Source organism: Peromyscus maniculatus, chromosome 15, assembly GCF_049852395.1.
Source record: "Peromyscus maniculatus bairdii isolate BWxNUB_F1_BW_parent chromosome 15, HU_Pman_BW_mat_3.1, whole genome shotgun sequence".
NCBI classification, from domain to species: Eukaryota; Metazoa; Chordata; class Mammalia; order Rodentia; family Cricetidae; genus Peromyscus; species Peromyscus maniculatus.
In genome coordinates, this window is record NC_134866.1 from 56,164,072 (window position 1) to 56,186,369 (window position 22,298).

Here is a 22,298-nt window from a genome sequence, read left to right on the forward strand (position 1 = left end):
GGTACTGGAGAAGAAGCTGAGAGTCCTACATCTTACAGGCAACAGGAAGTGGTCTGTCTCACTGGGCGTGGCTTGAGCATATATGAGACCTCAAAGCCCACCTCCACAGTGACACACTTTCTCCAACAAGACCACACCTACTCCAACAAGGTCACACTTCCCATTAGTACCATCCCCTTGGGGTCATTTTCTTTCAAACAACCACACAGTCCATTCTAATTTGACTTCTTTCCCCTTCCAGTGCCCTTAAATTGCGAGACGCAGAGGGCTAGTAGCCATTGTTCTTAAGCACCTTCAATTTTATTCATACCATGTGAAGATAGAGGTCTTAAATTTATGTGTTTGACTTTTAATTCAGATCTTCCTAGAAGTATTTCAGAGAACTTTTATTTATGTTTCAATTATTCATCTCTCTCTCTCTCTCTCTCTCTCTATATATATATATATATATATATGTATGTATATATATGCGTATATATATGTATATATATATATATATATATATATATAAAACACTTATATATACTAGAAATTTTGCTCACTGTATCCACAGTGTATTATGTTATTCTTTTTAAAAGAAAATCTTAAATTTTTAAGATTGACTTTATGTTATGTGTATGGGAATGCCCACATGTATGTCTGTGCATCATGTTCCTGCCTTGCTGTGGAGGCCGGAAGAAGGGAACCCCAAGCCGGGTGGTGGTGTCACACGCCTTTAATTCCAGTACTCGGGAGGCTAAGCCAGGCAGATCTCTGTGAGTTTGAGGCCAGCCTGGTCTACAGAGTGAGATCCAGGACAGACACCAAAACTACACATAGAAACCCTGTCTTGAAAAACCAAAAATAACCAAAAACAAAAACAAAAACAAAAACAAAAGAAGAGGGTCCCCTGCTTATAAGCTGCTGGAAATCAAACCTGGGCCTTTGGAAGGGCAGCCAGTGTTTTTAACTACAGAGCCCTCTCTCTGTTCCCATTTCATTCTTTAAGTTTTTTTTTAAACTTTTATATATTTATTTATATATGTATGTGTGCGTGTACACATGTGCATATACCATGCCATGGATTTAGAAGTCAGAAGACAATTTGCAGAATTTGGTTCTCTTGTATTATATAGTTCTTTGGCACTGAAGTCAGGTTGTCAGGCCAGGCAAGCACCATTATCTTATAAGCTGTCTTACTGGCTGTATGTCATTCATAAAAAGCAAGCAAACTGAAATGCTGGAGGTTGATTCCCATGTCCTCAATCTTGTCAGCACTGAAGAACATAGATAATCATGGTGTGGCAGGTGGCAACCGTCATCAGAAGAATCTCTGTCTTCTGAAAGCAGAGGCTTTGCTTAAACTCTCGGATTGTGAGTCTTCAGAGGAAGCACTTCGCATTCTTGATCAGGTAGGCGGTCTGGGTTTTTCTCTTCAGCTTCAGTTTCCAGCCACCAGCGACCAGCTGTCTCTCCCTGCCAAATGATTACCTTCATAAACTCTGAGTTACTGATACAAATCAGTATCTATACTCTGATAAACCTTCCACACTCTTGAAATTGCTTGTCTTAGTTAGGGTTTCTGTTGCTGTGAAGAGACACCATGATCACAACAACTTTTATAAAGGAAAGCATTTAATTGAGGTGGCTGCTTACAGTGTCAGAGATCTGGTCCATTACCATCGTGGCAGTGTGCAGGCAGACATGGTGCTGGAGAAGGAGCTGAGACCCCTCCATCTTGATCCTTAGGCTGTGTTGTATGTGAAGAATTTGTTCTGTTTTTATGCCTGTTCTCCCATCTTGATCTTGTCCTGTTACAGTAGCACCACCTGATTATTCGCAATTTAGGGCTTTAACTTTTCCCTTCAGAAAATGGTTTACAGATTATTAATCAATTGGTGACTTAATTAGCTTCATGTTCAAGAATGTAAGGTTTGCTTCCTCCACAGATGTTGATTTTGTTTTTAAAGGAAACTGTTTTCTTAAGGCTTTTGGTTTAATTTGGAATTCCTTAGCGAGGAAACATAGTGGGCAGATCATGAATTTTAGCCACACTGTTTCTTAAAGAGTTTTGTCAGATGTGTTAGTCATTGCAGGTCTTCGTTATCATCGCTTTGTGGATTTCAAAGGGTTTTGCAGTTTCTGTTTTCTTTAAAGTAACAGCAGCAATTGGCCTCCTTTAAGAACTCTCTTTTTTTTTTTTTTGGTTTTTCGAGACAGGGTTTCTCTGTGTAGCTTTGTGCCTTTCCTGGAACTCACTTGGTAGCCCAGGCTGGCCTCGAACTCACAGAGATCCGCCTGGCTCTGCCTCCCGAGTGCTGGGATTAAAGGCGTGCGCCACCACCGCCCGGCTCCTTTAAGAACTCTTATGTAGCTGGATGTGGTGGTTCATGCCTGTAATCTCAGCACAGAAGCTCAGGCAGAAAGATGACCATGAGTTCAAGGCCAACCTGTGATACATTATGAATTCTGGGCCAGCCTGTGCTGTACTGTGAGACCCTGTCACCAAAAACAAAAACCCCCAAAATCTAATGCCTTATTTTCTACTTATCTGTCCTCAGTATATATCTTGTACAGATGCTTTATAGATATCTTGTAGAGATGCTTTATATAGACCTTTCCAAACCTTTTTTCACACACACAAAAACCATAATGAAAAATTTCTTTAAAATCTGTAAGAGTCCATATCTGAGACAGAAAATTGTTAAGTTGAGCCAAAACATCATGTTATGCTAGAAAGCAAAGAATCTATAAAAGAACCACACTAAACAGACACAGGAGCTGGCCAATGAGGGCAACGGTACATGTACTGAAGAGAAACACTGTGTTTAAATTCATGTGTGTGTGATGCTACCACAAAGAAAAACATCACAGCAAGCTTATGAAAGCATGTCACAAGCTGTTTGATGCTGAGGAACAAACTGGAAAGAGCGAAAGCATTTATTATGCCTCTCTTACAAACTGTTCCTCGAGTAGCCGAACAGGTGATGAGGGAGGAGAAGTTTCTCTTGGTTGAAGTATTCTAGGTGATAAGGAAAAGAGCAAAGATAGGCTAGAAGTCATTTTGTAATCCTTAGTGAATGAACAGATGTAGGCATTGAGGATCAATGGCTTCCACAGAAAAAACCATGACAAATACACGTAGCATAATGTTTCTAGATCAGGTCAAATGTCCAACCCTGCCTATTGACATGGGGACCAGGGAGAATGTCAAACACCGTGAGAACATACTCAGTCAGATGTTGACTGTGTGAAACAGTGACAAATGTCCTGTGTTTTCACAGTTAAATTATAAGGGAGAAAGCAGAGAGATAGAAGGGGATCTGTCATCTTATTCAGATATATGTGTCTTAGTTGAATTTTAACTCAAAGAAGTTGCTCAAATTCTTCATGAGGCAACTAGGAAATCTGATGATATGGAAGCTATATGGTTGGCTTTGGGTCTGAGATTGGCAGTGTGTTTGGTATTTACAAATGACTTTATCTTAAATTTGTATGCTGAAATAGCACAGATGAGAAGTTACAGTACGTGCCATTTGTTTTAAATTCATCTGAAGGGTATAGCAAAAGGGTGGATATATACATGGACAAACATAGCCTTTGAGTTTATAATTCTGTAGCTGGATAATGAGTACATGCAAGGTTGTTACACTGGTCTTTAATTTTCTTGTGTATTTGAAATTTGCGCAATTAAATGATTAAAGAATGATAATCTGGATTGTAATGGAATTCTGACTACACTCTGTCGGACCCTGCTCTTCTGTGTTCATTCTTTAAGCAGAATAGACACCCCTGCAGCTGTCTTGAGAGACTTGTAGCAGCTATCAATCATTTTCTAGGTTTCGGATGCAGATAATACCCCAGGACTGCTGGTTCTTCGAGGCCTGGCCCGTCTGAACACAGGTGCTGTAGACGAGGCTACAAAGGTTGGTGCTTTTCTTTCAGCTGGAGCAGTATTTGAAGGCTAAAGGAAGGGTCTGGGGACTTAGTTCAATGCTATAGTGCTTGCCTACAAATTGGAAGGTCCTGAATTTGGTCCCAAGAACCCAAAGTAGAATAAAATAAAATGTAAAATAAAAACTAAAAAAACTCCCAAGTGAGTCCCAGGAAAGGCGCAAAGCTACACAGAGAAACCCTGTCTCGAAAAACCAAAAAAAAAAAAAAAAAAAAAAACTCAACTAAGAAATAAAAGTCAAAAGCCATTTAATTTTTTTTTTTTTATATTTTATGTGAATGAGTGTTTTCCTACATGTGTGTCTGTGTACCATGTGCATGCCTGGGGCCTTTAGAGATTAGGGAAGGGTGTTGGATCCTCTGGAACTAGAGTCATAGATGGTTGTCATCCACCATGTGGGTGCTGGGAATCAAACCTGGATCCTCTGGAACAGCAGCCAGAGCACTTAACCGCTGAGCCATCTCTCCAGCTCCCCATTTGTTTTTAATGGGATATGGAATTGATAAGTGTCTCCTTGACAGATTATGGAAGATCTTCGAGCTTCTTACCCTGACCTGGCCGAAGTCCATGCGCTTGAGGCTCTGATACATTTTACTAAGAAGGACTATCTGCAAGCAGAAGCATGGTGAGGGTGCACAGCTCACCTGTGACTCCAGTCATATCTCACTTATTTCTTAAAAATTCGACATGGGCTTGATGAAGTTTCACTTTTAGATTTATGGTGTGCGTGTGTGTGTGTGTGTGTGTGTGTGTGTGTGTGTGTGTTTAATTTCACTTGTAGCATAGGAACTATAAATTTTTCTGTGATAGATTTCTAATCTAAGTAGTGATCATAATGTTTGGGTAGCCAGTGTAATATTTGGTATATGTTCTGAACACATACAGTGTTAAACGGCCACCATGCTTCTTAAAGCTCTTCTTCAGTAACATCACTTTTTGTTTACTATAGTCTAAAAGCTGAAGTAGTGAAATGTTTTAGGTCTGGGAAATTTTTTAGGTTCATTTTATTATATATGTATGTGTGTTTTGCTTGCATGTATGTATGTATAGATGTGTACCTAGTACCTACAGAGTTCAGAATGTGGTGTCAAATTCCCTGAAACGAGTTACAGCTTTGGGCCTTTGTGTTGGTACTGGGAACCCAGGTCCTCTGGGAAAACAGCAGATGTGCTTCACCCTGAGCTGTCTCTTCAGCTCTTGGATTTGGGATTCTTAATCACCTAGCTTGATTGTTCTGTCTTGGAGTCCCTTGTTTTATACACATACACACATGCACATGCACACAGGCACACACACACTTAATACTTCTTTTTACTTCCATTTGGTGATTCAGTTTCCAGAGAGCAATTGAGAAAGACGCTGAAGTTGCTGAATATCATTACCAGCTTGGGTTGACATACTGGTTCATGGGCGAAGAGACAAGAAAAGATAAAGCAAAGGCTCTGACCCACTTTCTGAAGGTAAGCCACTGCTACTACTAAAGTCTTTGTTAAAGTGGATTTGTTAACATTACTGTTTAATGCAGTATCCTTTTGCATTTCATTTCTCATAGAAGAGGTTTTGTGAGAATATTCTGTGGGTTTTTCTAGGTGAAAATTTAAATCATGAACGTATAAAAGTGTCTATTTCAGAAATACGTGTTATAGACATTGAGACATGTTTCAGAAATATGTGTTACAGAAGTTGAGACATGGTATCTGTGGAAGCAATGCTGTTTTAACTGATGGCCTCTGTAGTTTTATGGGTACACGAGTCTGGATTTTTAGCTTCCTGTTTATAGATATTTAACATCTATGTTTTAAGTTCTTATCTTCTCAGGGAACATATTAATTTAACAATGGCTTTAATTTCATGTTTGTTTTATCCAAGACATGCTAGTTTTACCTTGTGTTTATTTTCTATAGGCAGGGTAGATCAGCTTTTGTGTCTGTTTTAAATATCACACTAAAGGATTTTTTGGCATAATTCTATAGTTTTAATAAAATAGTTTCTTTTCTTTAATCAGTGTACTATATCCTTAATATGCATTGAAATAAACTTTTAATATTCCATTGTCAACGTTTATTTCCAAGGCTGCAAGACTGGACACATACATGGGTAAAGTTTTCTGCTATTTAGGTCATTATTACCGCGATATAGCTGGAGATAGGAGCAGAGCCCGCGGATGTTACAGGAAAGCTTTTGAATTAGATGACACCGATGCTGAGTCTGGAGCGGCAGCCGTTGACCTAAGTGTGGAACTTGAAGACACGGTCTGTCTCGTGACCACTCTGTATTTTACCCCAGTATATAAATGAGAATGTTTTTATAATATATTTACTTGAAAGTTATTTTCATTATTCTATGTAGGCAAAATAGAAATATCTTTGTACTCATTTATAAGCTACATTTTCTTTTCATTTGGTAGATACTAAATTACCTGTCATTTTTTGTGTGTGTATGTTTATATGGCTATGTACCTATCTGCCTGGCATTCATGTGGGTCCCTGTGCGTGGGTGCATAGGCCTGAGGTCAGCCTCAGGTGTCTTTCCTTGATAGCTTACCACTTGTACTTTTTGAGAGAGGTTGTTCACTGAAGCTTAAGCTCATGCATGTGGCCAGGCTAACTGGGCAGTGAACTTCAGGCTCCTGTCTATCTTTCCACCCCACTCCCGGACTGGGGTTACAGGAATATTCCCCACCCCACCTTTTTCCACGAGTTCCGGAGGGCTGGGTATCAGGCCTCGGACCCTTGTGCTTGTGTGTCAGGTCTTTACCAATTGACTTTTCGTTTATTATTAAAATTAGTTTTATGTATTTCATTGTAAATTTTAAAAAATCAAAAGTGGGAACTGAAAGTATGGTTGTATCCTTTGAATGTTGGTTCTGTATTTTTATATTTGGTGTCCCTAACGTTGATATTTTCTCATTAGGAAACTGCTTTAGCTATCTTAACAGCAGTAACTCAAAAGGCAAGTGCTGGAGCAGCGAAGTGGGCCTGGCTTCGGCGAGGACTGCACTATCTGAAAGCTGGGCAGCATTCGCAAGCAGTGGCTGAGTAAGACATCTTATTACACTTACATTTAAACAGTGTGGTGCGTCTTTAAATTTCCTTGATAGCCACATGACCTTCATAAGTGGCCTCTAACCAAGATGCGGTTTGAGAGAACCGTAACAAAAGTTATTTGGGTGCTTATTGCCTGCAGGCAATAGAATTGAAAGTGGACTAAGTCTTGTACTGGTGTTGAGGAGTTCAGTCTTTGTTGGCATCGTAATGCGATAGGTCCCCTCCAGAGACATTTCAGTAGTAAAAAGCAGATCTGTGCTGTTACACTGACTTCTGTTGGCTTAGGCGAGGGAAACCTTGTCAGCTTGAAGGCAGTTTTGGAGAAGCTCGTGCGTGATTGATTTTAGACATTTTGTTTGAATTGTATTTCAGGGTAAAAATATAATTAAGTCATGTCTGATGTATGTTAATTTCTAGAATGTAAACATTCTGATTTTTTCATAAAGATGCAATGTGATCAGGAGTATAAGTATCCCTCTCACTCCTGTATTTCAGATGTTTAGAGGAGGATTGACAGGTTCATAGGTTGAGGGGGCAAACTGAGTATCCACCTGTCCTGGAGGCCTAGAAAACTGAAGTTCTGCCAAATAATAAAGAAAAAGAAACTATGGTCAACATTTCCCCCAAAGAGCATTTTGTTCTTATTTAAAAAAAAAAATCACTTCACAAAATCTTCTCACTATTAATAACATTCAAATTGTAAAAGAAACAGGAAAGACTGCTTTAAGTGTCATTTTTACAAATCAAAGGACTTATGGATGATTTAATTGAATTAATTATTTTAGATGTGGATGCAGTTGTATTACTGTTAATTTTCTCACTGTTTCTTAAAATGTGAAGTTTACAGGCGGCACTAAGGGCGGACCCAAAGGACTGTAATTGTTGGGAATCCTTGGGAGAGGCGTACTTGAGCAGGGGTGGCTACACAACAGCCTTGAAGTCCTTCACGAGAGCCAGCGAGCTGAACCCAGACTCCACCTACAGTGTGTTTAAGGTAGCAGCGATTCAGCAGCTCCTGGGCCGGTACACAGAAGCCATCACTCAGTATCAGCTCATCCTTAAAAAGGAGGAGGGCTATGTGCCGGCCTTGAAAGGTAATTCCAGGAGTTCCTTTTTCAATTTTAACAATATTGAACTTTATAGTAAATTTTCTACCTACCTGTATTAAATAGCTTGAGAAGCATGTGGTCAATAGTAAGTATCTGACAGGAATTTCTTATTGTACAACTTGATATAGATTGATTATAAAAAGATCAAATTTTGTTTCCTAGTAGTTCATAAATAGTAATATGGTAGAGATTTAACTTTTAGACAAATAGAACAATAGAGCCAAGCAAATTTCTATGATGCTTTTAGTAATTTTATATTCCCAGAGTAGCTTAATAATTTGTTATTTTATAATTTTATTATTGTATGTTGTAGAGGCTTACTTAAATTATTTTTAGATGCAATTTCCTTTTTTTTGTAATTAAACTGATTTTAGTTCCTCTTTCAGTAGTCCTTCCTAACCCTGTTTTTAAGTATATAACGAATAACACTGTAATTTAAGTTTTTGAGGTTACATCTTACCCTTCATGATATATGTACTGCTATATATGCTCTTCTGTTTGTTTCTTATAAAAGAAACCGTCGAGGTTTCAGTTATTAAGGTTGTAGGTTTTGAGTAACATGCAGCTTAGAACTTGGAATCATTTTTTTTCTCTCTCTTCTCCCCCTTTCTTCATTTATAAAACTTTCCTCAAGAGAAGAAAGAACTCACTTTTATGAATATTTCCTGGGACTTGAAGAATTTACTGCTTCATTTGATTTTACTGTATAACTGCACAGATTTTAACGTAAAAGATTAAATCTGTATGATAGAGAGTAATAGTGTCCCTAGTTTGTGAGCTGACATCTGAAGACAAATTAAATTAGCCCATAGTCAAGAGAATTCTGTGCAGATGATTTTCTGTGAGTTTTAGTACATGTTGATTGCAAGAGAACCTTGACATGGAGATCTTTTCTAAATATTTCAAGATCGTATTTAGAAATAATTTTATAAAATGACTGTATTGCTTTCTGGGAAGCTTTCTTAAAAAATCAGCCTGTTTGCTTTGTATATTTGAATGATGTACACAAACTCACCTCACTGCAGGTTTGGGTGAGTGCTATCTGATGATGGCGAAAACAGCTTTAGTGGATTTTCTGGATGGGAAAGCTGTGGACTATGTGGAAAAAGCACTGGAATATTTTACTTGGTTAGTATCACCTTTGTTTAGCACTCATACTTTCTTGGTAGTATAATAAAGCTAAATTTAGAATATAATTTTATGTCTATGCTGTTAGATATAGCAGTTATTCAGAGTATCATACATAAGAATAACAGACTAGCTGATTAATTCTGCAGCATGAAAACTAATAATTTTACCTCTGAGACTGGGAAAGAGACTTCTTTGTGCCCTTTGTAATGCTTGCCACGCTGCAGAGAGGAGGGAAGCCGTGGCCCTAAGACACTGGTAAAGTGTCTTAGGCTTCTGACCTTGAACTGGGAGCCTCTCTGCTGGAACTGTTTGAGAAGTGGAGCTTCAGATACCCAGTATGCTTTTCATTCATCAGTAGGGCCTGTTTCAGGCTTTTGAATGGGCTGAAGTGAGGGAAAAACGAGCCTTCAAATTATTCCTGGAGAGAAGCTGTAAGAAAAAGTGGTGTATCTAATAAGAAAAGAATCAGGAAGATTTACATCTCTTACATTACAGAAGTGCAAAGTGTTATTTGTGTTAGATGACTTCAAAAAGCCCACATATTAGGGCTTAGGGAGATGGCTCTGCGGGTAAGGCAGTTGCTGGAAAAGCTTGAGGACCTGAATTTAAATCCCCAGTACTCGTGTTGTGGTGTGTGGCTGCACATGTGCCTGCAACTGGTGTTTTGAGAGGCAGAGGCCAGAAAATTACTGAGTCTTACTGGCTGCCAGCCTACCTTTAGGTTCAGTGAGACATCTGCCATGTGTCAAAGAAATATGACGGAGAGGGGTAGAGCAGGATAGTTCATGGCCTCTGTACTCAACCCCTCCCCAGTGGCAACAGCAAGTCTACAGATTGTCTTGGGCACAGTGGTGCATGCCTATAATCCCAGCCACTTGGGAAGCCAAGACAAGAGGATAGCAACATCAAAGATAGTAACATTTCAACAGAAACTATACCACTGAGCTGAATTCCCAGCCCTGATTAAAAAAAAATTAAAGTTGGAAAGACATGAGTTTGGACAGTTAAGATTGCTACTGTTTTCTTTTTTCTCCTTTCATGTGTCAATTTTAGAAATCTTACTAAGATATTTAAAGGAACTTGGGAATAATGGCCTTCCTTCTGATTCTCACAGTGGGTGGGTTTTCAGAGATGACAGCAGTAATTAGTTTCTCAGGAAGACACTGGGAGATGGATTTCGGCTGGGCTCCTGTAGTAGAAAAGGCTGTGAAGATGTCCCATCTCATCTCTCTGTGGCATAGCAGTTTATAGTGGCAGATTATCGAGTCTTGGCCTAAACTGAGATGCTCTGAGAAAGGTGGAGAGAAATGTGCAGCTCTGATTCTTCTCATTCTAAAAGGAACTAACCCTTCACATACCTCCTCATACCACTGTGTACTTTCTGAGTTGTTAATCCAGGCTGCTCTTACTTGCTTCTGATGGGAGATCTTTACATTTTCATGTCTAGAGTTTGCATTTATTTTTGCCCTCAGTGAAAATCCTGTACTCCACCAAATATAGTTGATACATTATTTAGTCTTTTGAGGGGAAGTCCAAAGACATGAGCTATTATAACGAAAGTCACTGCCTTGATTATTGATTAACCAAACAAAAAGGCACACCTTCAGAGCCCTGCTATTGAACCTAAACCGAACAACAGTAACAGAATTTCCCCAAACTAGTCCTCAAGTGTTTCTTTTTATTTGGTTTCTGCTACTTCTAACAGTTATAATGAAGATATCTGAAAAAAAAAAAACTGAAAAATTTCCTGCCACATAAAATAATCAGTTCCCCCTCTTCTCTTTTTTCTAGATCTTTTTTCCCTCCAAGTAAGGAGGTGGTAGAGTGTAGTTCTGTGAAGTGATCAGTGAAATATGCACAGAATCTGACTAAAGTAATCACTCTCAGCCAGGACTGCACACATAGTCCTTCTGTTCTAAGAATGTGTGGTCCTGAGAGGCATACACCTGAGCTTTTGGACATAACTTTGAAAGCCTCGTTTCTCCTTACAGGGCACTGCAGCATCGAGCTGATGTGTCCTGCCTTTGGAAGCTTGCTGGGGATGCCTGCACCAGCCTGCATGCTGTTTCACCGTCGAAAGTGAATGTTCATGTCTTAGGAGTCCTTCTCGGTCAGCAAGAAGGAAGAGAAGTATTAAAGAAAGACGAGCTTCTGCATCTTGGAGGAAGGTGATTTACAGAGAATACCAGCCTTTGCTTTAGAGTTGGATTAGAACATTATATTTTAAAAGCATCTGTACCATCTGTTTTCACTTTTCTGCAGATGCTATGGTCGTGCATTAAAGTTGATGTCGACATCTAATACGTGGTGTGATCTTGGAATTAATTACTACCACCAAGCACGACATCTGGCAGAGACAGGCAGTGGCACGGATGGCCTTACCGAGCTCCTGGAGAAATCTGTGCATGTAGGAGAAATTTCTTATGAACTTAAACACAGTGATTTTATGAAAGATGCTACTGATAAATATTTTAACATTAAACCACGTTTTATTTATACAAATGCTGATATTCAAGAAATAAAAAAGTTACTTTAACTTTTTTTCAGTGTTTAAAGAAGGCAGTGAGATTGGACAGTAATAATCACTTATACTGGAATGCTCTTGGTGTGGTTGCATGTTACCGTGGTGAGAATTGAGTAACACTTACTTTATTTTGCAAGATTATTTGTTTTCAGGCAATAAAGTTTAGTGACTTTAAATTCTGTATATTTCAGGTATTAGAAATTATGCCCTTGCTCAGCACTGTTTCATCAAATCAATCCAAGCAGAACAAATTGTAAGTGTTCCATGTGTCTACAAAAAGAACTGCAAAATTCAGTGTATTAATTTTCTTTTAAAATCAGTTCATTTAATTTGTGTATGTATGGATGTGTGAGTGAGTGAAGATGTCATGTGCCTTAGAGTGCCTGTAGATATTAGAGATGTGCATGTACCATAGAGTGCCTTTAGACTGCAGAGATGTGCATGTACCATAGAGTGCCTGTAGACATCAGAGAATTACTTTAAGGAGTTGGCTCTCACCTTCCACTGTGTTGAGGCAGGCTCTCTCTCACTTTAAAAATATATTTATTTATAGAGAGAGCACATGCATGTGTGCTTGTGTGTGCGTGTGTGTGTGTGGGGGGGGTTGTCGAGACTACTTTGAGTTTAGTTTATTCTTTACCAATTTCACACATGTATGTAATGTGCTTTGATCATATACAACTCTCTCTGCTCTTCCTCCCACTCGCTCTGATCCCTTCATCTCCCCAACAAGTTCCTTTCCGACTTCATGTCTTGTTTTTTTTTAGTAGACTACTGAGTTTAATTTGGATTGCTTGCATGGATATGGGGTTGTTTGCTGGAATACAGACAAGTTACCAGTATCTACACCATTGAAAAAAGGACTCCCCATTCTCCATTAGCCCCTTAGCTAGCTGTGGAGCCTGGTGAGCTCCTCGCTGAGCCTCAGCAGGATGTTGATAGGTTCATTCTTGTGCAGCTCTGTGCAGGTACCTGCTGTTAGTTCATGAGTGCAGCAGCCAACAGTGTCATGTTCAGAAGACTGAGCACTGCTCTCCATCCTCCAGCTTACGTTCTTTCTGCTCTGTCCTCTGAGGTATCTCCTGAGCCTTGAGGGCTTGATACTGATGTCCTATGTAGGGCTGGGCACTTTGACCAGCTACGAGTCTTTGCATTAACTGCTTCACACTACAAAAAGAAGCTTCTCTGAATGAGGCCTGTTTTTTAATATATCTTTTAGAATGCTGCTGCATGGACCAATTTAGGAGTGCTATACCTTGCGACCGAAAACATCGAGGTATCATTATCAGTTTCAGTATGTTAAAAATGAAGGATATTTTCTACATGTGACTTTGTGGAGAAATATTAATGTATTATCTATCCAGTATGTCAAATATGCCAATTAATTGATGATGTTTGTTTTATTATGTTAAGTAATGAATATGTAATGTTGATTTTTTCCTTCCGTGGAACTTCTGGTTTTATATTTATGTATACTTTTTTCTTCTCCAAGACAGCATCTTTCTGTGTAGTCCACACTGGCCTTGAACTCACGCTTTAGTAGCCATCATCTTACTTCAGCTTCTTTACGTAGTGAAAACAATGTAAAAAGAAGTGAAAACTTCTTTTATAGGTGAAAACAATTCTCTTATTAATGAATTTGGCAACAATATCAATATAAGTTCTTTGTATGCAGTGTTTAGTCTGCATGAGTAGAGGTAAAAGAGACAATTAGTATTTTTTAATATCTTAAATTTAACCTTTGGTTTTGTGATTTAGATTTTGGCTTCAGCAGATATTACTGCCTTTAAATATCCTAGTGGAATTCCTCCCAGTTGAGCAGCTGGAACCTAGTACCTAGGATTGTGTTCATAGGCCATATTTGGGAAGTTTCCACAAGTCTAGACATAGTGCCACATCTTTATTGTTTCTTGGTTTAGTCAGTGTGCTGAATCTTATCCTTTGACAAAAAACCTTCCATAATATTCTTGACAATACATTAATTACTCACTGTAAAAATGATCAGCTTTGGAAGATTGTAAATAGACTGGAAGAAATCCTTAAACTAGAACCGAAGATGTGTGAAAGGCCCTAGGTTGAGTCTCAGGAGCACTGGACACAAGTGTTGTTCAGGAGCTTTCTTCTTCCTAGAAGCATCTCTTTCCTCACACCCATGACTTGTCCTGAAACAGTAGAACGCAGTAGGAGTAAGTGCTTTTGTTGTTGTTTCTTTTCAAGCGGAGAGCATATGAGCTTATGACTCAGGAGAGGTCTCTTTAATGTTTCTTCACTGCTATTGAAGACTTGTGTTGTTGACCTCTTTTTCCAGCAGCAGGTCCACAGCTCCAGCTTCATTGCTTGTGAGTTCTTAAGTCTCTCAAAAAAGGGGAATAGATTCAGCCTTATTGAATCATTTCTTTCCCATGTAGTTAGCATATAGTATGTGATTATTTAAAAGTTCTGCTGACTAGGTGATAGAGACCTATAGTATTATTTTGCAGGGGACCAGAACTCTTAATCCGTAAGGAAATCTGTTGCACACAGCATTATTCTAAGACTGTAACTAAAACATTGTATCCAGGTTGAACAATGAAATTTTTATTTGTGTATATTCATGACATGTTTGACTTCTCTTATTTTATGCTTTTTAAACAGTTGAAATTTATGAGATTGCTTCATGTGATATTTTCCTGCTTTTTTGCTTAGCAAGCTCATGAAGCTTTCAAAATGGCTCAGTCCCTTGACCCATCTTATTTATTGTGCTGGATTGGACAAGTAAGATAACACTTATTAATAAACATCAATATAAAATAACCTTATATTAGTGATAATGATAGCATTACATGTATCATTTGAAAACTTACTGCATGCTAGTCATTTTGCTTAGGTCTTTGCAAGGAATATTTTAGTTAATCTGTTATCAATCCTTTGAGGTGTCACTATTGTTACACTCTTTTTAAAGATATAGAAATGTAAACTCAAGCATACTAAATATTGTGTCACAGTTGGCAGGGATTAAACTTTGAATCCCATGAATCTGATTATTACCTTTGCCTAAAAAAAAAAAATAAACCTAGAACTCTTATTAAACTTACATTTGCAAAGACAATGTACATTTGCAAAGATCATTTTGGCTATTGTTTTGTAATTTTCTATAATGTCTTCATACTCGGTTATGCACTTATGAATATTTTCTCTTTGACCATGTTTAGATTTTTGCACTGCCAGATAGAATCAGGTTAATTAATCTATCACTGATTATTTTGCCTTAGTCATATCACCTGAAATACTGAATGCCTTGTCTAGTTGAGAATATTAATGGATTGCTAAGTGGTTCAGCAACAGTAGGAGCATGTATCAGAAAGATTAGGTACCATGTCAAAGATGAAGTATGTCTCACTGTGCATCTGTATCTTAGTGTAATTCCAGTTGACTGTGGGGCAAGCAGAGATAGCCAGCAGTTTCCTGTCCTGTTAGGTACAGTGGCACACGGGAGCAGGGCGTTGCTGTACTGTCCGCTGTGTCAGTTATTGGACAGGGAGCACTGAAGTTTGCATTTCTGTCTGAGGTCAGAATCGTATGAGGAGGATTTCCAGGGTACTTTGTGTTGTTCTAGGTTAGGAAATATCATAGTGTAAAATGTTTTCTATTTGAAAGTATTTTGTTCTTAAAAGTCATTCTCTCAGGGCACAACTCACAGGCATAGTTAAAAATGGTAGCACTGAAAGTTAAACCTAACTTTGAAGCATGACTAGTAAATCTCTGCTTATTCTAGAGCAATTTATTACCGTTACTTTTATTTCTTTTAAATTAATTAAAACTTTCAAAAATCCTTTCAATAGGCTCTTATTGCAGAGACAGTTGGAAGTTATGACACCATGGATCTCTTCAGGCACACTACAGAGCTAAGTATGCATGTAAGAATCTGAATGTTCTTCTTGAGAAAGGGAGTAGAGACTGGGAGAGGCGGCACTCAGGAGATGGAGGCAGGAGGGTCAGGTCATCTTCAGATACAGAGCAAGCGTGAGATCAGCCTGAATTACATTAAATCCTGTCTCAAAAAACCAACACCAGAAATAAAAAGTAAAAAGAAACAAACAGTGGCATAGTTGTATAAAGTGCTGTAAAATGTTAATGATAGCTATTGTTTCTACTCTGTCTTAGAAGCAGATAAATTATCTTTACCTAGAACTTCTTATTTTCATTTTCAGTGTTCAAGCTGATGAAAAATAACAGTGAGATTACAAATTTTATTTATTTATTTTTATGGGTATGGGTGTTTTGCCTGCATGTCTGTCTGTGCACCAAGTATGTGTCTGATGTCCATGGTGCCAGAAGCAGGCATTGGCGCTCTTGGGACTGAAATTACAGACAGGTGTGAGCTCTCATGTGGGTGATGGGGATTGGGTCTGGGTCTTCTGGAAGAGCAGCCAGAGTTTTTAACCATTGAGCCGTCTCTCCATCTCTCCAGTCTTCCACATTGAGATTTAGTACATGTAATAAGAGTATTGTGGAAGAGAAATTGAGAATATAAGAAAAAATAGACATGAGTTGAAGAATGGCTTTAGTTGATAATCTAGACTCTGAAAAGACATTGAATTAGTTTGGTTTAGCCTGTGGAAATGGTCTGATAAGGGGAAAACCAGCTCATCTGGCAAGTCTCTGTTTTCTACTTTTTATTGTATTCAATTCTATTCAGGATTAGAGAACTTAAATTTTAAATTGATTTCAACAGGCTTTTGTTGTTGTTTTTAATCATGGCTGCCTTTTGTTAAAGGCACTTTAAAGAAGATTAAGCTATGATACTATTGTTATTGAAATATTTTATTTCTTAGTTTTATTAAAATACTTATCATACGTTTACTTGTTTTTTCAAGACTGAAGGTGCCATAGGTTATGCATATTGGGTTTGTACAACATTACAAGACAAAAGCAACAGAGAAACAGAGCTGTACAAGTACAACATCCTCCAGATGAACGCTGTCCCTGCGGCACAGGGTGTTCTGTGTAAATATGTGGGTAAGATACTTACTGTATGTGGCAAAATATCAGACTACTGAAATGTGTAAATACATTGTAGCTAAGATACCGATCATATGTGGTGCATTATCAGACTGCTGAAGTAGTTTAATTTTTAATTTACCCATCTCATGTTAAATACCAGTTCTTTCAGATGCTAATTTGCCTTTTTGTTGCTACTTGGAAGGAGTGCAATTTTACATCAGGATAATGTCTCTGGAAGAGTGGTGAAACTCACTTTATTACTTACCGAGTCAAGATTTCCGTGTAATAATGTAGGAGTGTCAAAGGTTAATGGTTCTGAGGTGCTGCTGCGATTGCTCCTCTGTGTACTTCCACTTCAGTTTGTAGACCAGATATTTTATTTCCCTTAACTTGTGTTTCATTTCTGGGGAGGGAAGATCTCAATTCCCAGGTTAGGAGATAGTTAGGAGAATTAGATAAGATAATATATATGAGATGCCAAATGCATACCTAGTGATCTAACTTCTCCTATTAACTCCTGATTATCTTGTAAGATACTGCAAAAAAAAAAATTATACACACACACTCACTCACACACACACTTAGGAAACCCGCACAATGCTGAAGTTTATTAACTTTCCCTGGTAATAATTTCCTGTCTTATAAAATAAACCACCACTGAGTCTCTGTCATTTTTGAGTCCTTGGGCATACTGTACAAGTGGATTTTAGGTTCTTACCTGTGATAGAAGAGGGAAAGTGCCTGCTACTTAGGATTGTAGTGATTGGAGTTGTGATAAGTATTAAGATGAGTTCTTGGCAGGGGTAGTCATAAAAGAAACCAGCAGCTGAATAATATGAAGTAAAAATGGTTCAGCCCAAGTATTGAGAAGTCAGTTCTCTTGTGCATTTAGTTTGAGTCACTCGGGAAGAAGTTAATAAGTTTACTGGCATCAGCATCCTGGGACATTGTCATCTATTGCAGTATGCTGATGCGAAGGACACTGATAAATCCCCAGAGATGAGGAAGTGTCTACTTAGAAACATTATTCATGAGTTTCCTGACTTTATAAGTAACTTAGACGATGTACATAAAGAGGTAAATCTTTTATTAAAATGCAGATATCTAAAATCATGAACACTTTTTTTTTAACAAATGTGATAGCTGTTTTTTAAATGGTGGAACCATTTTCATAGACTCCTGTAAATGCTGTATGCTTGGCCAGAAATACTAACAAAGCAGAAAACAGGGAGACTGATGAGAGGATGTAGACCATCCCTGTCTGTCCTACTGGTTTGCATTGATATACCATGGCGGATGGAGCTTCTAACTCCATTGATGGTTTTCTGATCTTGTACAGTGACTTTTAGTGTTTAGAGACTGACTTTGACCATGATGTTAGTCACATACCCTATACTTATACAAGTTATACTCTAGTGTTAGAATCCCAGCTGTGACGTAAGATTCGTATTTGTGGTGTATTTGTTAAACATCATAGGGATATGAAAGCCTGCTCTTTAATACTAGCTTTAAGTAACTAGGTAAAGTATGTTTTTCTTTGACAGTGTAGATATATAATGCACTTTCAACATAAAAAATTGGAAAATACTATATTGAAAGTGCCCAGATCCATTTCTCTGTTCCTGGCATGAAGTACTGGATTATTTTTTTAGAACATATAGTTTTGAATAGAAGCACCATGAGAAAATTGTTACTAAATTAAATCACAAGATTATCCAGAAAATTATATGAAATTCTTTAGGAACTAATAAAAAATTGCAAAAACCTGGATTTCTTTATAAATGTCAGAACTAGTTTTACTGAGTTAAAATTTCAAATAATTTTACTTAAAAGAAAACATGGAGGTTTTTTTGGTTTGTTTATTTTAAACCAAACATGAAAAAATAAAGTATATTAAGATAAAGCAAAAACTATAATATCAAGGCTGGACAAGGCAACCCAACAGAAGGAAAAGAGCCCCAAGAACAGGCACGAGAACCAGAGACCTAATCATTCATACACTTTGGAGTCCCTTAAGAACACTAATCTGAAAGCTATTATGTGTATACGGAGGACCTGTTGTAGACCCTTGTAGGCCCTGTGCTTGCTGCTTTAGTCTGTGTGAGTTCACAGGAGCTTTGTTTAGTTGATTCAGAGGGCCTTGTTCTGGTGTCCTCCATCCCCTCTGATTCTTACACTGTTTCTGCCTCTTCTTCTGCAGGGTTCCCTGAGCTCTGAGGGGAGGCATTTGATGCAGACATCCTATTTAGAAATGTGTGTTCCAAGGACTTAAAGAAAACATGTTTAAACTGTAAAATATAACTAGAAACCACATATAATTCTTTAATATTATTTGGTGATTTAGAAGAATTATCAAATGATCACTGGTATATTCAAGATAAATTAGGCCTTCATTCTTTTTTTTTTTTTTTTTTTTTTTGGTTTTTCGAGACAGGGTTTCTCTGTGTAGCTTTGCGCCTTTCCTGGAGCTTACTTGGTAGCCCAGGCTGGCCTCAAACTCACAGAGATCCGCCTGGCTCTGCCTCCCAAGTGCTGGGATTAAAGGCGTGCGCCACCACCGCCCAGCTCAAGGCCTTCATTCTTAATACCATTAATCTCAATAGGTAATCCCCTGCTTTGAGATGCTAAACAAAAAGAAATGAACTGTTATTTGTGTGTGTATACACATACAAATTAAAGATATTTGTGAATTTCCAGAAAGAATTCAGAATGACGCTCCAGCTTTCACAATGCTGGGTTATTTAAATGAACTTCTGCAGCTGAGAAGGGAAGCAGCAGAGGCATACCAAAGGTAGGTGTGCTCAGTGGGCGTCGCTCACTGTGTTGTCAGTACTGAAGTCTGGTCTCGTGACAGCAGTACTAATGTGGTGTCTCACCCCTTCCCCAGACCTCATCGTGTCACCTTGTGGACGGTGAAGATGGAGTTCCACGCTTGGTTAGGGTGTGGAGAACAGAGAAGGCACAAAACAAAACTTCAAAGATTCTGTTTTAGAAAAAGCTGTCCCTATAGTCAGACAAGAAACAACATGAATATCTGCTTGACTCACCTTATTATCTGTTACGTATTTATTCATGTCAGTAAATGTTGGATACTATGTGCCAAGCAGTGTCCTTGGCATGAGAAATTTGTCAAGGAATTACAACACACAGAGGCCCTGTACTCATGGAACTCCTCAATGAGAAGTACTCAATAAACTAAGAATACCTGGCTACTGACAGTTGCTAAGGAAGAGTTAGAGTAGTGTTTAGGGTCAGAGAATATGCGAAGATGCATTTCAGATAGAGTGAGAGAAGTCCTCCCAAACAAGTAGTTTGCCATATTTAACAAACAAAACCCCAGTGTACTAGAGTGGAGTGATAGCCTGGAGACTGGTAAGAAATGAAAGCAGCTAGTTTTTTCTCCATACGGTAATGGTGGGTGGATATGAGAATAACTACTGATGTCATGAGTAACTTACTCGTAACTCTGAAAGAGCTGATTGCCTAACTTTCACGCACACCACTGCTTCAAATGTAAGTGAATCTTCAGAAAGTGTCAGGTGTAAAAAAAGTGTTAAGTTAAATACTTAACTACATCCCTCTGTGGATTGCCATGTAGTTCAAGGGAATAATCGCTAGATGGTACTGGAGGCTATGTAATGAAGTTATTTTTCCAGGTCATGGAAGAAGGTTTATAAAAAAAGCACACTTTTCTTCTCAGAATGTCAGTAAACTTACAGTAAATAAAATGCAGAATATAATAGTTAACACATAAAGCAAGAGAGCTTGGGGTGTTGGCTCCCGTTGTGTGCGCTGTTGTATTGCAGACATGCTGAACTGGCATCACTGTACCGCAGGCTTAGCGTGGCAACTCTAAGCCACAGAGGAATATGTACTGACCACAGCAGCTGGGCTGTATGTTACGATATTTGCTGCTTGAAACACAAGCAGTGCATAAATTCAACCAGAAGTGTAGTTTTTTAATTTCTGTAACATTTTTACACTTTTTATTTATTCTTTGTGGATTTCACATCATGCACCCCAATTCCACTCATCTCTCTGTCCCTTTATATCTGCCCTCTGACTTTGTAACCTCCCCCACGAAATAAAATTTAAAAAGTAAAGACAAAACCAAGCAAAAAAATCTCAGTGTGGAAGCTGTAGTGTGTCACAGTGAGTCACACAGTGTACCTTTTAGTTCATACATCTTTTCTCTCAAGTGTTCATTGCAATGAGTCATTGGTCTGGTTTGAGGCTTCCACTACCACCAATACTGACTGGATCCACTCCTCTTTGATATCCTCTTGCTGCCCACCTGCAGCTTTGGATCTGCAGGACTGGTCCCTACACATGTTCCAGTGGTTCACAGATGAGGTAGATGTTGGGGTGGGATAACTAATAGCCCTGGTTCTGGGCCTGGGTGATAGCTGGGTTGGTCAGCCTGTCAGCTGTCCCTTATCCTCACCACCAGGGTGAGCTCTCCAGCATTGCCCCAGCTAGCTCACCCAATGCCCCAGGCAGCAGGGAACAGGGCCATTTCTGCTCTCACACACCTCTAGCATTTTTATGCTTCCTGAGCAAATTGTTTTTTTTTTTTATGCAACATCAAGTAGATAAAAAGCCTTTCTTGGATATTTCTCTTGGCAGATGTCTTTAAAGAGAAAAGAAAGAAACCATTAAAAAAGCTCTTAGCTTTTAGGACATTTCCCTCCTTGCCTATGGAGAACACAGTGGGGGGAGAAAATGGTGGCTTTAGTTCTTGGTAAATGTATTCTAAACCTAAGGATCTTTCACCTTAGTGCATTGTCTTTTAGTGTTTCTGTGGGGACAGCCTCAGAGCACATAAAAGCATTCAATTTTCTCCCTTCTACATAAATATTTTCAAGGGTGTCTTCTGAAAACTTTGGTGTGTCAAAATATAACATTGATATGGTCATTGTCTATGTTTAGATTACAAATGTTAAAATATTTACAACTTACATGCAATAATAAATAGCTTTACTTATGAAAAAAATTTTTTTTATTGACAACTTAAAATTTACATATATTTAAGTGCCTTTGTGGTATCAACTTACTGGAATATAAATAAGCTGCCTAAACAACATCAAAGAATTCATAGAATTGAAAGAAAAGACTATATAAGTCCATGGATTTGGCTGAGGAGGAATGAGCAAAACAAAACGTTCCACATAGAGAATCTAAAATACTTTTTTTTTTTTTAAAGGGCAACTGCACTGTTACAGTCCACAGAAGACCAACATGCTTACAATGTTACAGTGAGAAACTGGGGCAGATTGTTATGGTAAGGCTATTTTTTTCTCATTCTGTGAATCTATTTTTCAGGGAAAATTGTGACCCTACAGGTGTGAAGACTAGTGTCCAGAGCACTGAAATATATTATTCCAAGGGCCAGAATGTGTTAAAATTTCTTACCCTTAAAACCTAGCCTGAGTACCTTGTGAAGAGGGAAGTTGGAGCCTATGCTTTAGGGACCAGATAGAGGAACACTTGAGAGAGAGATGGTAGTTTTATCTAATAGAAGCCTACTTAACTAGTTGGGGAGTTGGGTTTATTCTGATTCGCTATGGAAT

General features: G+C 38.4%; 1 protein-coding gene across 4 annotated transcripts in view; it reads left to right on the plus strand.

Annotated features, from left to right (window-relative positions):
* Skic3 (SKI3 subunit of superkiller complex) overlaps positions 1-22,298 on the plus strand; it is a 101,506-nt gene that overhangs the window by 30,375 nt on the left and 48,833 nt on the right. For all 4 annotated transcript variants that reach the window (XM_016005082.3, XM_016005085.3, XM_076551983.1 and 1 more), the window contains 18 exons: positions 1,255-1,391; positions 3,819-3,905; positions 4,456-4,559; positions 5,268-5,394; positions 6,007-6,186; positions 6,848-6,972; positions 7,822-8,075; positions 9,116-9,218; positions 11,213-11,389; positions 11,484-11,628; positions 11,769-11,847; positions 11,937-11,998; positions 12,965-13,021; positions 14,431-14,499; positions 15,567-15,641; positions 16,602-16,743; positions 19,426-19,519; positions 21,932-22,009. In XM_016005082.3, coding sequence (XP_015860568.1) covers positions 1,255-1,391; positions 3,819-3,905; positions 4,456-4,559; positions 5,268-5,394; positions 6,007-6,186; positions 6,848-6,972; positions 7,822-8,075; positions 9,116-9,218; positions 11,213-11,389; positions 11,484-11,628; positions 11,769-11,847; positions 11,937-11,998; positions 12,965-13,021; positions 14,431-14,499; positions 15,567-15,641; positions 16,602-16,743; positions 19,426-19,519; positions 21,932-22,009 — 2,095 coding nt within the window. The remainder of the gene's footprint in view (positions 1-1,254; positions 1,392-3,818; positions 3,906-4,455; positions 4,560-5,267; positions 5,395-6,006; positions 6,187-6,847; positions 6,973-7,821; positions 8,076-9,115; positions 9,219-11,212; positions 11,390-11,483; positions 11,629-11,768; positions 11,848-11,936; positions 11,999-12,964; positions 13,022-14,430; positions 14,500-15,566; positions 15,642-16,601; positions 16,744-19,425; positions 19,520-21,931; positions 22,010-22,298) is intronic.